General features: G+C 47.1%; 1 protein-coding gene across 2 annotated transcripts; it reads left to right on the plus strand.

The window, feature by feature from the left end:
- The first annotated feature begins 9,266 nt into the window (after positions 1–9,266).
- Positions 9,267–16,746, plus strand: ACP6 (acid phosphatase 6, lysophosphatidic). Of its 2 annotated transcripts, XM_083806153.1 has the most exons (10): positions 9,267–9,476; positions 9,615–9,743; positions 9,850–9,980; positions 10,609–10,688; positions 11,501–11,588; positions 13,163–13,295; positions 14,062–14,162; positions 15,811–15,906; positions 16,123–16,288; positions 16,573–16,746. In XM_083806153.1, the coding sequence occupies exons 1-10, from the start codon at positions 9,282–9,284 to the stop codon at positions 16,711–16,713; spliced, it is 1,260 nt and encodes a 419-aa protein (XP_083662279.1). In that variant the 5' UTR covers positions 9,267–9,281; the 3' UTR covers positions 16,714–16,746. The 2 variants fall into 2 exon arrangements, with proteins under 2 accessions (XP_083662279.1, XP_083662280.1); XM_083806154.1 differs by lacking the exons at positions 9,267–9,476; positions 10,609–10,688.
- Positions 16,747–18,170: the final 1,424 nt, after the last annotated feature.

The raw sequence follows: 18,170 nt of genomic DNA on the forward strand, positions 1-18,170 counted from the left end.
AGCCCAGTTCCTACAGCACAGACACCCCACCACTTCCCCGAGCGCCCTCCCCACAAGTGGGATAGGGGCTGCCACCACCCCGTGCGTGTAGGCCTCGGTGCACAGGCCGCTGCCGCCTCATGGCGCCATGTGCTCGCAGTCCCTCAGGCCCGGTGGCTCCAACCCCGTGGGGGCTGGTCTGCTCCCCGAGCTAATCAGAGAGCTGGTGTAGTCACACCAGCCTCACAACCCACACGTCTGTGACAAATTCACTGCCGTCAATGCGCTGCAGTTCATAATGATTATTTTCTGTCCACAGCGCTGCTGTTTGTTTCAATCCATTTAGCAATATTCATTAGCTCCCCACTTCAGATTAGGGTAATTGAGAGTAAGAGATCGCGTAATAAAGTCTTTTAGTAAGGGAGACCTGTCACATTCCCCTCGCTGACTCATTTGTTGACTCTGTCAACTTGCAGTCGTGTTTTACCAGGAATCTTTCTTCAGAAACGCTGAACGATTCTTGAAAAATGTTCCGCTGGCCCTTCCTTATGATCTCACTGTCACTGAAGTTATTAAATCAAAAGCTTCTCTTCACATTTACCCTGCTATTTTACAAGGGGAGGATACTAAACTCCAGCGCACAAACTGCTTTGCTTCTGACCCTTTGATGACTGAAACCACAGATACCAAAGCCCTAGAAAAACTCACATATGTCAACAATCCTTAAAATAAGTACTAAAAAACAGTCTTAAGACAAAACTGCTGTTAGCCATACCATTGTCTGGGATACTTCAAATTCTTTCTTTCAAGGAATCTCAGTCACTCGCATTAAATGACTCCCAACTGAGACATGAGAACTGGTAGCAGCGCAAATACCCATGAAGCAGCGACTGGTACAGCTGACAGCCACATGGGTTCAGAATGGCAACAAGAGATAACACAGAGACCAAACAAGAGGCTCAGACACCCAACGAAAACTTTGGAGAACACCCTCCAGTCCCTACTCCAGCAAGTTGTGCGTGTGTGACAACCAGCAAGACAATAAACCTTTCTTTGCCTGAAATCCATCCGGAAAATGAATACAGCAGCCCTCGCCTACCCCTAAGAAGGTGTTGAGATCCTACTGAAATGCAATGGCCTGAGATAGGCAAAAGATGGACATGGGAAGCAGAACAAACAAGACTATGTCCAAAGGTTAAACTCCATGTCTGGAGCTGCAATAAAACACAGATGTAACACTGTGCATGTACCTGTGCACCTTGCACAAAAGCAGTGCAGGACTATTTCCATTTTGAAATAAAAATAATAGCAACATTTCTGCAACCATGATGGGCCATGGATGTAAGGCAAGACCTGAAGAAAGTTCGTATCCTTAATTCAAATAGCTACTAACACAGTTGGAAAAACATCTGAGACTTTGCACATACAAGCCCTTCTGGCATGTACTTTGCTAGCTCATGGCCTTCCTTGCTGTGTGCCGAAAAATAATCTGTGTTTGAATGGCCTACTGAACACTCCATGTGAAATTACATCAACTTCGATTCAGCTCAAGCTCCCAGTGCTCCCTCCACAATTCTCCTAATGTGTCAGGACCCAGTTTCAAGTTCATTACCTTCATGGTTTGAATTATCACCTACCATCTGCAAGCAAATAAATTACTTGCAGTTAACATTTCAACAGCTTTCAAAAAACAGTGAAAACCTTCACAAGAGATACAATTCAATCCTTCCAACACTGTTGCATGACTCAGGTTCCTGCGTGCTATTCTCTGTCTGCCATGGATTTGCTGCATCACCAGGACAAATCATTAGATCTCCTCACAACACTGTCTTTCCTACACATGCACTAGAAATCATAATGACTTCATATTATAAGACTTCACTCCATAATCACAGGCCTTCACTGGGGAATGGTACAGATTTACAATTGAGAGCTGCTTTGCATTGCATGGGTGGAAGACACTATGAACATATGAACCATAAAGTTAATAAGGAATAAATGTATTTCTTCATTAAAGTCATCGGCTGCTGATTCCTACTGGATTTCTCTTCCAGTAATAAGCAGTATGCACCTCCTTTGTTAATGGATATAAAAAAACATGGTACATCTCATCCCTCTGCTAGTTCTTGATACCAGGAGCATTCACCCTACAGTTCTGCAACACCAGATCCAGAGGCTGCCCGGCCTCTGCCATAATTCAGCTGGTTTTGTGCTTGATTAGGACTGGTGTGGGGAGCCTACTGCTGCTGCCTCTTTACTGATATACACTATCAAGTGTCTATGTCCATCTGATACGCAAAATAGTTTTCCACTTCACAGTATGAAATGTATTAAAGAGACCTGCCACACAGTTGCAATTAGGCACTGAGATATAAAGTGACAAGACACGATATCTGCTTTGGAAAAGGTCTTATTTAGGCCAATAAAAAAAAGATTTTAACAAACCTGTGGGGAAAAACACAGTTTAAAAAAAGGTTTGTTTTCCCAGGATATGAGAGCTGCAGGACCAAGAATAGAAGGATGAGTTATATGCCTTTCAAAGCAGAGATTTATCACGGAAAATTCTGACAACCGTCAATGTGAGCAATGCCGTCAGGCACCACTTACAATCCACAGCATCTTTGAAACCTGCTGGGGGTTTTTAGAAAGAGCTAAAAATAAATGAAGAAATGCAGCAATTTATACACACACACATATATATTATTGTTCAATAAATAACAGGTGGTCCTGCCAGCAGTGTAAACACAGATGACTCTAGAAAACAGCTAAAAAACACCCAGCTAGAAAGCCCTTCCTAGCCACACAAGCAGCACATTCAGAGCTCTCCTTGAATTCTCCCAGTCTGTAAACCATAATCATCTGGGATCCCGACTCCCTGTCATGATGAGGCCCGAGGACTTCCAAGCGTTTTGATCTCCTTCACCCACTGAATTCACACAATTCCACCCTCCTGACCTCCTGCAGATTGTTGCCCTTCTGAAAATAACACACATGGAACAGCTGGTGGGACCAGAAATGTCTTGAATGTAAATAGCATGGGTCCCTGAGTTGAGTTTTTTCCCCTCTTGTAGCAGACAAACCCAGCATTTGAGCTGGTCCCCACCCTCAGATAACAAAGAGGAGCATATCCTAAAAGAGGAAAGAGACTGGGATACTATGGGCAACCTAAAAGGATTCAGACATCCAGTCTGGATGACCACAAGTTGAAACCCAGCAGGTCTGCCACCTGCAGTGAAGGTAAAGAAGAAAACAGGAAGCTGCCCTTGAATCTCAAAACTTAACTTAGTCTTGCAGCAATACAAATGGATAACATCTCACCCCAGCTCCAGTTACGTCTCCCCACCCTGGAACAGGATGAAGACACATCACAGGTTGTACAGCACACACGAATCCTACAGTTTGGTCACTTCTGTATGAGTATGAAAGTGTAACAAAAGAGCTTAACTTGCTAGGAACCCACTGTAAGGTTCAAAATGTTCTCTTTGTAGCACCTCTCCTCTGGTTGTTTACAGAAGAGTAACTAGAATCATTTACACTTGCACCATCTCCTTTAAGTTCGTATCATCCCCAACCTTTTGATATAATATATACTCACAAAAAGCTAAGGAGCCGGCAAAGATTATAAGTGCCAAACAGTTCAGTGCTGCCACAGGAGAGCACATCTGCCGCGGTGTCAGAGCACTGAGCCTCGGGATGCAGCAACTCAGCAGCAGCAGCGAGCGCCTGGCAGCTCTCCCACCACGCCCAGGACAGCTCTGCCATGCAAACACAGAGACTTCATCTGATGCAGTTGGGAACAGTTTATTGAGCCTGCTTCTGGAGGTTCCTCCTTATCTAAGCCTTCATTTTCCATGGAGAAATCACCCTTTTGAAGCTGATGAGAAAACTGCCCTGCTGTTATGCCAGAGAGGCGCGTAATTGAGTCTGCATGATCCCGCAGACTACCAAATGCAGCAGATGGCTGTAGGCCATCCAGTTTAGGATGACAAAGTTTGAACAAAAGAGAAACAGAAGGCAGGGAGTGCATCTTTTGCACTAGGTTACAGAAACCGGGGATGAACCCTTCACAACCAGCATGCCACCCAGCATAGTCTGCTTCTGCTGCTCGCAATGACCAAATGCCTGAGCCTGCAACTTATAAGGAAAAGAGAGGGAAAATCACGTGGTCCCGTGCAAGAGGCACATGGAGAAAACTGACTGTCTGACATGCTGTTTCTCGAACCCAGAGAAAAAAAGACTCTGAAAATGTCCTTATGATGCTGACTCTAAATGCTGTGACTCCAGCTTTCAGGACTGTCTCAAACCACCTACCCAAATTCAGAACTAAAGTAATAACCACAAGCATCACGCACACCATTTCACTGCTGACCAAAACAAGGAAGGTAAACTGGTGATGTGAGAGCATGCAGGAAAAGGGATGAGATGCATAGATCCATACGCTATACTATGAACCGTGCCTTGTGGGGAGGGCTTGGTCTGTGGCGGCATCTAGGAGTTTATTTTTGCCAATTCCACCCCAAAGGATCACAGAAATGAGGAGTGGAGACATTCTTTCCATTTCCCGAGCTGCCTTGCTCACCAAGCAACTGGCTGCAAGGTTTACAACAACAGACAGACTGGAGCAGAGACAAGAGTGATATAGCTCCACGGGAAGCAATATAGCATACTCGAACAATTTATAAATATTTTTCCACTCTTTTTGAATGCAACACAGACTTACATGCCCAGACTGACTAGCTTATTATAGATGCTGTGGTCATCGATCCTCGCAGGACAGAGATATCATCAAGAGCAACACCGTTGCGAATGGTGAAGGCTCTTGTGGCCGCAGTGTAAAGAGGTCTGTGATTTTGAACATGAATACTGCACGTATCCTTGCTTACACTGCAAGAGTGGAGACCTGATGGTCACAGCACCTGAGATTTGAGTAGCTGCTGTTACTTCAAGACACCTGAGTGAAAAGTAGCACTATTGTACACAATTGGAGAGCCAGCCATGTGAACATTTGCTGGAAAGGCGTATTGGGCAGGATATTAAAACACCCACAGCAAGATCTGACCCCTTCTGCTGCACACAGACCCTCCTGGTGCCCCACAAAACTGGGGCAGGGGACACCACACTTGGACTTAGCTGCTCATGCTTGGCTTTGGACACTCACACAAGCCTGGGTACATCACCCTCCTGTGGCAGCTAGCTTCACTGCCACGCTCCCAGTGCAGCTGCGGCCCGTGGTTGCCCACAGCTGCTGGGGAACCTTTCCAGCTCGCTCCCCTTGATGAGCAAAAAGCACTTGGAAAGGAAGCAGAGAAGCCAGAGGCAACGCAAGTCTATATTCTGGCCCCTACCATTCAGAAAATAAAAGAAAAAAAATAACATCTATCTGAGGGGTGTCCAAATTCTCTTTGTGTTTCTACCATGAGGACTTTTTGTGGTGTCTCTGATTTACACCACAAACAGCTCTAGCCATTTGTTCAGGTTTTCATGTAAACCAAGAAACAATGAAACACTGGAACCTGTCAGGCTAAATTGTTTCTTTGGTGGGTATCTTTTAAACACTTCTTAATTTCAATGCATGATGTGGAAAAAAAAATCTAATCATGATAGTTGGTCTTGAACTTTAAGCAAACAACAGAATAAATAACTTATCGATGTATCAGCCACATAATGACTGTGTGGTTTGGTCAAACTGAAACTCGCTACGAATCACTTCTATTTTCAAGACAATGAAGATGTAAATGCAAGTTTACCACACAGGAGTGTTCTGAGATGCGATCTGTTTGTGGAGCACAATAAAAAGGCAAATGAAAGGAATAGTAATACTTTGCAAAGGTAGCAATCATCGTAATTTGGTTAAATTCCAGACAGGAGGAAATTTGCACTCTGCTTTCAGAGAGCAAGAGTTCCTGAAACTTGCTTATTTGTTAGAGTTCATTAACTTCCCCCAGTGAAACGAAGCTCACCCACAGTGGCCATTGGAATAGCCTTCTGCTTCTCATCTGGTCACAAAAAGCAACAGAAGGGTAAAAATAACAGGTCCTTTGAAAACGTTTCTGTAAAGATAATGCATCTTAGAATAAATTTCTACACAGTTGGACGAAGGAAAAAAAAAAGGGCAACACCATTTGCTAAAAAATCGACAGCCGCCTGCTATTTTGGAGAGCTCTCCTCTAATTGCACACGCCTGCTGTGGCATGGTGTATTCTAAAATACATCTCTACAGAAATGCTGCTTGGCAGCAGCCAAATCCCCCCCGGAGGGACACTGCAGTCCCAGTCTTCACAACTTCACAGAAACTGGGGTTTTCTTCCAGCGTAACATTAGAATGGGAATGCAAATAAATGCACTGCCAGCCTCTTCCCTTGTTCCACCTCTGCTCATTTACATCACATCATCTCTCTCTCTCTCCCTTCTCTTTCCCCTCTCTTAACTACCTTTTCTATTCCCTCTCCACACAGCATCTTTTATTCCCTCGCCCCCCACATCACGAGATTCAGGCTTGATTTCTCCATTTGTTATTTTATTGGCTTCTGCAATAATCTTTTCATCTCTGCTGTGGCCATGCTCCTCTGCTTCACATGCTGTATACACTGGAAACTCAGGTAACCCTTTAGGAACAGCAGCTCTTCAAGACACCACCAAGATCACCCCATTCCCCAATCTGTAGAGGGATGGCAGAGCTGGTGGCTGTGCCACTCTCGCTGCCTGCACCGCCTCCTCCCTACGCCCTTTGTGCAGGTTTCCACACTCGCTCCTGCTGCTCCTTTGCCCTCGCCCTGCTCCCTGCACGTGCCAGCTACGTGGGTCCCTGAACGTGCCAGTCTCCTGCTCCTGCACCTCCCACCAGAAGCCCATCGAGCCCTGCCTGAAACACCCCTGGGCACTGCTCCTACCAGACTCTGACAAAGGCATCCTCAGAATTCACGCCCAGGGGATTTCCTATGCCCAGCTCTTCCAAATTATTTATTCACCTTTGCCTTCGGTTTCCATCTGAATCATGCCATTTGGTTTGAGGATACTTGCCTTTAAAATCTGGCAAGCACTGAGCTGCTGTGGTGACAGGGGCCACATGTGATTTCCCAGCAGGTCCCCCTGGGAGCAGGAAATGCCGAGCCTGCCAAACAGACATTTACAGGCACTCTCCTTCGGACCGCACTGAGCTTCTTTCCCAGCCTGGCGCCTATACCACGTGTATCCACACACGGCTCCTCTTTCTTTCAGGGTCAGCCCCAACGGAAACAATCTTGTGTCTCTTTCCAGGATTTCTTTAATTGCATTCAGTGGGAAAAACAAAGAGTGGAACAGCTGGGAGCGAGGGAGAGGTAGCTGGGGCAAGAAGGTACACTGGGGACGGGGACAATGTGTCCACTCTTCCTCACAGTCCTAGCTGGCCCCAGACAACACAAGCAGCACCTGCACTAGCTGCTGAGCTTCTGAATTCAATGTGGCCAAGCAAACCTTGGTCAGCAGCCACAATGATGGCCTTGATGTTAAGTGTTAGGCATGGCTTTCTGATGCTCTTTCCCCCGTGTCCTTTGGGGCATGCTCTCGACACCAGTACAAAGGAAATGCAGCAGAAAGCATACAAACAGCAGAAAGCCAACAGACCACTTCGGACCAAGCAGAAAGAGAAAGTGTTAGAAACAGAGGAGGCAAGGCTCTTCCCAAAGGAAGGGAGGGCAGCAGTGGAGCACAGAAGGAACACCTTTACCCTTGTCAAAAACCACAGGCACTTTAGGAGGTCCCAGAGACACCAGCACCTCCTGGCATCAATCTCCAGTCAGGAACTTTCCCTAGGACCTTGTTTACTGAAAACACCTTTTTTGGCCCAGTCTCCACAGAATTTTTTTCACGTGTGATCTTCCAAAGACCACATTCCACCAGTTCCCACAGACAAAGCCAAATGGGAAAATCTGAAAGAAGGATATAGTGAACGCACTGTAATCAGGGCTGCAATTCCCTACGGACAAGTTAAAGAACTGATCTTTACAGACAACAGAGTAACTGATTCATAGCTTTCACGATCATCCCAAATTTCTGTAAAACTTTCCCTGGTCCTAAATATTCCTGATTTTAAAACTTCTTGGAGTCTAAAAGGAGTTTAAAACTCTAATGTGTTTTAAAGTGCTGGCACCCTGAAAGAGGGAAGAGAAACGGGAAGGAGAGAGAGAGAGGAGAAAGGCAACCAGGAAAAGGAGGGCAACGAGAGCTATCAGCATAGGCATGAAGCAAGGGGAGGAGAAAAGAGGAGCTGGGTAAAGTAGGGATCTAAGCCTAGAGGAAAGGAATAGCGGGGCTCATAACGTACCTATAGAGGCAGGATGGGCGGACCAGGAGGAACACAGTAAACCTTAATAAGTCAAAGTCAAGTAGATTTGGTCTAAGGAACAAGCAAACAGCTTATTCCTTGGTAGAAATACTACTTATGTCAAATGTATGTCTTATGTTTCACCACAAAGCCTTGAACTTGAAGGTTCATAGGAATGGAGGGGACAGAAACCTGTTGATTGCTGCTTTATAAAGCCCAAGAAAAGCTTTGTGGATACACAGCTGTCTAGCTCCCACATCTACCAAAGTTATTAGCTACTATGCTAAAAAGATGCTAAATAGCACAACTGATTGCATCAGCAGCCACTGCTCTCTTCCAGGAGTACCTCGACTGGTGCCACCTGGGCACCTACACTTACAGAGAACTTGTTTAGCACCCTGACTGTGGAAAAGGCCCTTCTTTTAACCAGCACCACCACAACATTGGGAGCATCATCTTTAACACTGCCTGCAGACCTCAGCTGGCAAGGTTGTGGGGGTGAGAGAGAGCTGGCATTGAGCAGAGCCCTTCTGTCAGCGAGGTGCCGCCATTTGTGGGGAACCACCAGCGGGACTTTTCCCCTTATATTCATGCTATGAGCTGACTGAAAGACCCCGGTGTTGACACCAGAGATTTGAGAGAAAGGCAGCCTCCCCCAAACCCCCTTCCCATCGGTGCTGTTAGGGGGTGGCCAGTGATGGAGCCAAGGGGGATTCACGGGCTCCTCTTTCTCCCTACAGCTGGTGAGGTAGCCCACGGGGACACGCGTTCAACACGCTCGTAGGCTTTGGATTTAAAAAAAAAAAAAAAAAGAAAAAGGAAAAATTAAGGGTGCGGGGTGTTCTCCCTTCAAGTGTCCACTGAGAGAGGAGCGGGGTTGGCGCGGTGCCCGCTGGGAGTTGTAGTCCCTCGCCGCCCCCCCGCCGCCAGCCGCCTCTGGCGGGGCACTCGGCTTCCCGTCACCCCCCGCGGCTGCCGGCGGCGGGGGAGCGGCGCCATGGGCTGGTGCCGGCGGCTGGGGCTGCTGGGCGGGCTGGCCCTGTGGGCACGGCACCGCCGGGGGGCGGCGGGGGCCGGGGGGGGGCCCGAGGGGCAGGGAGCCGAGAGCGGGGAGCTGCAGCTGAGGCTGGTGCAGGTGGTGTTCCGACATGGCGCCCGCACCCCGCTGCGGCCCCTCCCGGGGGCGGCGCCGGTGAGCAGGAGGCGGGGGGCGAGCGGGGGGGGGGGCTGTGGTGGTCCCAGGGGGGCTTGGGGTGGTCCCGGGGGGGCTTGGGGTGGTCCCGGGGGGCTGCCCCCCCCCGGGCTGCCCGCTGAAGCGGCGCTGACACAGGTGGAGTGGCACCCCCGGCTGCTGGAGGTGCCCGCTCGGACCAAGCTGGACTACACGGTGACCGACCTCAACGGGGGCCCGCGGCCTCCCTCGCCCTACGAGGAGAACTACAAGAAGACGACGTTCAAGGTGGGGCGCCCCGTGAGGGTTTCTTCACGTTCCCCCCGTATATCTCCCCTCTAGGCTTGTTTGTTTCCGTATTCCAACGCGGACCCTTCCTTTTCTCCGCGCTCAGGGCGGTGCGATCGCGGGGCAGCTGACAACGGTGGGGATGCAGCAGATGTTTGCCCTGGGGGAGAGGCTGAGGAGAAGCTACGTGGAAGAAGCCAACTTTCTCTCACCGACCTTTAAGCCTGCTGAAGTCCTGTGAGTCTCTCGGTACCTTTCCGGACCTCCCCTTGCTTCCTCCCTCCTAGCAAGTACCCCTACGCCAGGGAAACTTTATGGCTGCATACATCTCTCCCTCACATAGCAGACTGGGCCTTCATCTCTGGTCAGTCTGCAGAGCCCAGCGTGAGATCTCACTCATGCCATGAAGCATCTGATTTCCCAGCCCTCCTGGGAGGGACACCAGGGACAGATTCATTGCACCTAGGTTTAGCCACTGACATTATGCGCTTTTGTGGTGAATGAAGAGAAACAGACATCTCTGGAGCACAGCTGAACTCACTGTAGATGAAATAACTAAAGTTCAGTGAGATCAAGTGCACCCCCGCTGCTGACATCAGTAATGCTGGGAGTGTCTGGATTAGGATGAGATAAAATCACAGATAAGTGCCCATTCGTCATTTTCACTGTCTCTGAAGGGAAGTTAAATGGTAGTTCAGACAGTCTGTATGTTAAGGTATCCACAGCAGGGCGAGATGAATCCCACCGCAGGTTTCCAAAGCCAGAGTGAAATCTGAACCCTCGGTTCCAGCGAGTCCTCCCCAGCTGGAGCCCTGTCCACGCGAAGGAGAAAGTGCTACCTCACAGGCTGCTTTCTCTCTTTCAGCGTCCGTTCCACTAATATTTTCCGGAACCTGGAGTCCACACGGTGCCTGCTGGCTGGGCTGTACCAACAGCAGAAAGAAGGTTGGGGAGACTTCTGACCAGTACCTTTCCTTAATCAGGCTTCCCTAGATCCACACACCTCTCACATCCCAACTCTCTCTGGCTCCTGGTTGTTGCTTCTTCATCAGCTCTTTGCTCCTGGCGCTCTTCCCCGTGCTGTCCTGTGCGTTCTTTATCAACTTGTCACTTGCTCCCTCTCTTTGTATAGCTTACTGCCGGTGCTCAGCTTGGATCTGTTGCCATCAGTGCTGCAATTTCAGACCTGCTGAGGAGGTTTGCGTTAACCGCACTTCAGAATCAAGAGGGCAAAGAGTTTCAGGCCCAGTGTTCACAAGATGCAATGTCACATGTGAGAAAAGTTTCTCAGAGAAATCAAAGTATCTCGGCGATAGGAGTACCAAGATCCCTCATGAGTTCAGTGTATGGAGTAACTTTCAGCTGTATCTGACAGTTAACAGCTACTTGTATGTCCTAGAAATACGCTCTGGGTTTTGAAGAACTCACCTCTGCTCCCTCAGGAACAAATATCAAAAGTGACTTTGCCAGAGATCCTTATACCTCATGACGCAGAAACTGATCTTTGGCACATGCAAACACTAGAAAAAAATGAACACACAACTAGGAAGTGTTACAAGGTACACCCAGACAGCCCTATGGAAATAAATGCCAAGTGAACAGAAACAGCACAGCGGATTGTGCTGCAGGTGATAGCTCAGTGGGAATTGCTAGATGACAACAGTAGGCTTGAGCAGAAAGACTGGGGGAGTGATTAAAGCGGTCTAAAGACATGCAGATGCACTAGTGATCACAGAAGCTTCCTTCTTGTTCCGCAGGATCCGTTGTCATTGTCACTGATGAAGCAAGCTCAGAAATCCTCTACCCCAATTACCACAACTGCCAGCGCCTGAAATGCTTGAGCAGGTAATTGCCAGCCGTGCCTCCCCGTATGATTTCACCGCTGTGTCATTTTAGCAGTAGTAATTTAGAACAGCGCATTTTCTTTTCATTTCTCAATTTCTTCCCCTGCCACTTACTGTTTGTTGGGAATGGTTAGCTAGTTGTATAAAACACTAGGTGAGCAGAGCCATATACCAAGCACTAGCGCCAGAAAGAAAAAAAAAAAACATTTTTTATCTTGAAGGAGTAATTTAATTTAGCATATGACTAGCAAACACTCATTACTAGCTAATGTACAGCTATTCTGTGGCATTGCTGCAGGCCAGCGTTAATGTCATCTGCATCCTTTACCATGCCTTTCATGTGTGAACACACTGGGCCGCCTTTTTAAATTCATCTTCTTGTTTGGGGGTTATTACAACATTCCTGCCATGCTTTTACCTTCAAGAAACAGAAATATACCTAGCCTTGACACCTTTAACAAAGACTATTGAAATAAAATAAAAAACATCCTACATGAAAAGAACGCTCGTGTTTGCAGAATCAAGCACTCCATAAATGCTTATGCCAGGTCAGGCACGAGGTGGAAACCAGACAAGGCAAACGTATTGCAGTTTGGTTGGATGATACATTAGCGTCTTTTTGTCCAAAGTTATTTGAGGGTTATCGGAATTCCTTTGTAAAAGCTCATTATATAATGCTCGACACTGCAGGCCACAGGTTGCTCTTGACAGCAGTGAGATGACAGCCCACAGAAGCAGCTTAGGAAAGCCAAAGTATATTCAAATTTGCACAAAGGAGAGTAAACTGCAAGCTCTTCTGCTCCCTCTCTCCATCCCACCAACTGCACATTTTGCAACCGTGTCGAGGTGGATTTCTTGAGCTGCACTAAGAAGCACTGACCCAGCCTAAAGGTCTGCCTGTGCCAGAATCTTTCTGAATTTGATTTCAAAACAGAAACTACAGCTGTTCCTAAACAAACACCTTCTCTCACCTCTTCCCCAACAGACCAGAGTCAGAGAAAAAACAACAACATGCAAAATCCTTAACTCAAAGTATCTGGCTAGCATTGATAGTCTCAGCTAAACTTTTAAAAATAAAATTCAAATCAGTGTAGGGGGGCAGGTGGCTTCTAACACAGTCAGAGATGAATTTAAGCTACAAGTGAGTACCTAGATGTTTCCCTTTTCCTACACCATACAGGAATCATTTCAAAGCTTCACAGCTCTTTCCTTCCATGAGGCAGTTAAAGGCTGCACCTTGGAGACAGGCTTGCAGTGTTCCAGTATGACTGGCTGGTAGTCAATACAGAGCCTTTGCTTAGAGGAACCTCCTCTTTGGAGATGTTACTATCGCATCTTAATTTTTGTTCCCCTACCTCCGTGAGAGCAGATGCCAACTGCTGACACAGAAAGCGTTTGTCCTTTCTGCCAGGGAGACTCCCAACATCAGGAATCCCTCAGTACCCAGCAGTTCTCCTACTCCTCCCTGATGTGAGACATCTCCACTGGACTGGTGGGGTATAAAAAAAAAAGGGGGGTAGGAAGTCTGACGTGTGAAAAGTTTTTGTTTTGTGTTTTTTCCTGATCCCCTGACAGGCAGAAGTTGAAGAATGCTCTTCTACAGCCAGGTATCTCTGATGACTTGAAAACAATTAAGGAGAAGATGGGTATTGATGGTGATAAGTCTGTGGACTTTTTTCTTCTCCTTGATAACCTTTATGCTGAGCAGGTGAGCTGTGGTGCATTGTCACACTATTACAGAAAGAAATACCCCTTTTTTTCCCTGTCCCCATGCATATGGAGAAAACAATGGAGGTGTCAATGCCAACTGATACCATTGGGTGTCCTGGTATCTTTTTATTTAGTTCAGAAAGTTTATAGAAATGGCACAGCCTTTTTTAGAAAGCAAGATACAGAGTCAGCCTTCCTCTAGGATGGCTGAAGACTTACCTCCTGTGTTTATGTTCTTACCCTGAAATCCAGTATCTCTTTCAGGTGTGATGCAGTAGAGCTCAGAGGGTGGCTGGGCCTTGTTTACCACCATTAAAGCACTTGTAATGGCAAAGTGCCTTCCCTTTTTTTGGCAGTCGGCACCTAACAGGATCATCTTAATTCTGGTTCCGGCATGCCGGCCCTGAGCCAGATTGCCTCTGCTACTGGAAGGGAGCTGGGCATATTCATACCTCCCCTTAATACCATTAGCTCCAGCAAAAAAGTGTAATTGGGCCTGCTGGTGTAGCTGTCAGCTGAATACTTCAAGGTCTGTTGCATCTCACCTCACACAGCCTCAAGGAAAGATGTCCGTTCTCTGGGTACATGGAGCGAGTCCATGTTTAAAAGCCACACTGGAACTCCTCATACGAATACTGCAGTGCATGCAGCGGTACAAATGTTGTGACGGGAACAGCCATTGTCTGCGGGCTGTCGTTTGTGTGGCTTCAGGCTTGGCTCAGAAAGGGGCAAGCCTGTTGTTACCTTACCTCCTCTCCTTGCAGGTGCATGGGTTGCCGAGCTGCCCTGTGCTGAAGAACTTTCAGCAGACAGTTGAGCGTCGATCCGTTGACTCGCTGCTTTTCTTTCTGGAAGACGGTTCAAGGTGACTGCCTGTACCCGTGCCTCCAGCCTGGGGGTTTGTCCTAGCGTACTCAGGGTGGATGACCTACGCTGGCTTACCATGGCAGAGCTCAGAAGTCCCTTCCAGTCTGCCCATTTCCCCACCAGACGTTATTGCCCCCTCATGAGGTTTGTGCCTCAGCCATCTCAGTGCAAAGTCCAGTGCCTTGAGTCAGGGAGACCACACCGAGGAGGCCAAGATGTGGGCTCATGTCCCGTTTTGCTGGTAGCTGTGGAGGGAGTAATGCCCGAGGAACAGTACTAAGTCACTAGTAAGCAGTGAATGCCTCAGTTGCCAAAGCTGTTCAAGTGAGCCTGTGTCGCAGGCAAAAGCAGGAGAACATGGGAGATGCTTCGAGCCTGAGTGCTGAGGCTGCACAAGCAAGGCTGTCCTTGCAGACACACAACTACAATCTGAATCCCACCCAGGTACATTTATCCCAGGGTTGGCACCTGCACAGCTGGGCTGAGAAGTGTTGATGCTAGTGGAAAAGGTGATTTCAGGCCCTGCACACGTGTAACGACTTGCAAAAGAATCTGCCTCTACATGCAGTTAAATTACTCACTTCACAGTGACTTGTAAAGGTGGCTGAGTTGCTAACCTAGCAGCAGCTTTCTTTCCAGATTTATTTGCAGCTGCCATAGTTACCCGTGCTTCTCAGATGGTGGCACAAGACTGCCCTTTCTGTTAGAACACTTCTCAGAGTCATCTAGGTTGGAAGAGACCTCCAAGATCACCTAGTCCAACCTCTGACCTAACACTAACAAGTCCCCCACTAAACCATATCACTAAGCTCTGCATCTAAACGTCTCTTAAAGACCTCCAGGGATGGTGACTCAACCACCTCCCTGGGCAGCCCATTCCAATGCCTAACAACCCTTTCAGTAAAGAAGTTCTTTCTAACATCCAACCTAAACCTCCCCTGGCACAACTTCAGCCCATTCCCCCTCATCCTGTCACCAGGCATGTGGGAGAATAGACCAACCCCCACCTCTTGGCCTTAGCCTTTTCTTTAACTTGCATTAGAGATCTCAGGTACTCAATGACTGATTTTCCCCCGGTCACACAATAGCCCAGAGAGCCACAGTCACAACCATACTCCATTTCTGCTTAGGTATTCATTAGTAAGAGTTTCTTCACACTAGAAGTTGTCAAAAGATCTCCTCTTTGTTTGATACAGAGATAAAAATATGTATTTTGTAAATGTAGGTGCTTTCTTCTCCTTAGTCCCACCCCCAAAGACCCCAAGCACTTCAGCTGGTCGCTCACAATCAGCTGCAGTCATTGTCCCCGGCTGAAATCCATGCTTCCAGAATCACAACTAGGTGAAGCAAAATGGGATGGAGAACATCAAGGAGTTTCTGGGTTTTCCTTTATGTGGACCACATCTTGTGAGACTGGCTTGTTAGCACTTCTCCCCTCCCAATCTGCAATCGCGTTGGAATCTCAGTGGTGACTAAGCAACTGCTGAAATAAAAAGTAACCGTAGGAATCACATTTAATAGTTCTTAGCCACATTCAATACACATTAACAGTTTGCGAGGGAAAAGCAGGTTTCCAGGCGTTCATTTGAAATTAAGTAATTCAAAGGTTAAAAAAACTAGTAGATTTATTTCTGCTTCTTTTATAGAGAAGTTCTTCAGATGTGTGTTGGTGTCCTTTTCTATACCTTACAGAAGAACATTACAGAAGCAGCAGATTCCTCATCTCCAGCTGAAAAGGCCAGGTACAGGGCAGATCTCTCCCTCTAATCGTTGTAAATTCCAACTTGCTGCCAGTGTGAAAAGCTGGTTCAGAAAGATATAGAGTGCGTGAGTAAAGAGAATGAGTGTTCATCGACTAGGAAAAGCATGAGCAATACTGGCTATCCAGAGAAACACAGCTAACCTTTTCGGATTTTTTTCTTTTTTTTTCTCCCCCCCCCCCCCCTTTTTTTTATCAGAAAGCTTATTCTCTATGCTTCTCATGACGTTACCCTTATTCCTCTCCTGGTGGCCCTGGGCACCTTTGATCACAAGTGGCCCCCTTACGCTGCGGATGTGACCCTGGAACTGTATCAGCACCGGCAGTCCAAAGAGTGGTTTGTTCGCGTGTCTTACCATGGGGAGGTAAGATCCCACAGGAAGCCCATTGTACATGTCCTCAAGCTTTTGTTTTCACACGCATCTGTGTAAAGTTGTGAAACGAGACTTGTTTTGAGCATGCTCTGGAGCCAGATAAAGTAAGACACCTAGAGCTCATCCATAGTAGCCAAAGTATCTCTTCTGGTGAGCTGGCTCTTGATCCAGTACGAATTTATGCATGGACTTGGCTCAGCTAGCATATTTCCCTGCTGAAGAATGCATCAGGATCAACAAAAAAGATCTGTGATTTTGTCTCTTTGCCTTTGCAGGAGCAAGTGGTGAAAGGATGTAGAGCAGGTCTCTGCCCACTGGAAGAATTTCTAGAAGTACTTTCACAGTATTCAGTCAGTCCAGAGGAATACAATAACCTGTGCTCTCAAATGGAGGAGAATCAGCAAAGTGACTCGTAAATAGTTCTTAAATTAAACCGTTTATTGTCACAATCTTTGACTATTTTTCCTTATATTCTTGTTAGCCTTCCCTATTTCTATAGCTATTTCAGATGAGGGAACTTTTTCTGACCTGACACAGGGTGGCACAGTGTCACTTTTCACCGTTAGCAGCTAGAGGAAGGAAGCTGCATAACAGAATGGCAGAATGGCTCAAGTTCACTTCTGAAATAGCCATACAAAGGCACTGAGAGCCTGAAAACAGTCTGTTTAAACTGCCCTGCTACTTCAGGAGTACCAGAAAACAACTGCTCCTCATACGCAGGGACTGTGGGATGAAGCCCAGCTCGCTCTGTGCTACCAGACTTAAGAGCTTTGACGTAACAGTTCACAGAAGGTTCTGCAGTTTGCAGAAGCTGCTCTGCCTTTCCCTTCCCTTTGTCACATTGGAGATTTACTCCGCATACAGATGAACCTCCCAAATTGCGTAGCGTTTAGCCACCCCATCGTCTCAAAGGCATTTTTGTGCACACAAAACCTCTCCAACGGGACAGGAAGCCTCCAAAGCTCTTCCCTGCACTCCTGTAATTATGGAAATTCTGCTGTGAACATGCAAAACAACCACAGTGGGCCCAGTGCAGCAACATGCCCTTGTGGTGAACTCTGCTTAAAGTGCTTTAAACAAGAAAATCCAGGGAGCTGCTACTGACTGCAGCTCTGGGCAGTGCTGCATCTGTTTAGCACTTGGTGAAACAGGAATATTACCAGCAGAGCCAACAGAAGTACTTCTAGCTGAGAGGCCGACACTTTATCCTATAAGACAATACTAAGGACAACTATGCTGCCAAAATCCTCACAGTAAATAAAACTTGGATCCTACTTTTGGGATTTGTAAAGGCTAAAATATGGGGGGGACCACTTATTAAAATGGTGCTGCGGTTTTTGTTCTGCACTACCCCTTCTCGCTTAGAGAAAACAGACCGCAGTGATGTTAAGCGTAAGTCATTGACAGATATGTGACTGCAGGCACTAGACTACCTTCTCCCTGAGAAGCGTGGGCTGGATTTACCTCTACTCTTTCATTAGACTGCCCCCACCACAATTACATGTTGACACCGTGTACAATGAACAGAATAATTTGAATACTAAATACATCGCTGGAGGTCTCACTGAACTGCTATTAGAAACTGTCAAAAAAGCAAACAAAACATTGTTATTTTGCACCAAGTTCTTTATGCAGCCTAAAAACATAATGCCATTATAGAAAAATCAATGGCCTTGCTTAAGAACAGCGTGTTCTGCTCTAGTCAAGCTCTCTCTTTTGCACGGTATAAAGTATTTGGAGAGCCGTGATGCAGACATTAGGTATACAATTGGAAGTTATTTGCAAGGTGTGGACTGCTTGGGAAGGGGGATGTGGGGGAACATCACCAGAGGCTTCAGCTGTATCAGTAGGAAGCAGGAATTCACATACCTTC

This window comes from Anser anser, assembly GCF_964211835.1.
Source record: "Anser anser genome assembly, chromosome: 1".
Taxonomy (NCBI): Eukaryota; Metazoa; Chordata; class Aves; order Anseriformes; family Anatidae; genus Anser; species Anser anser.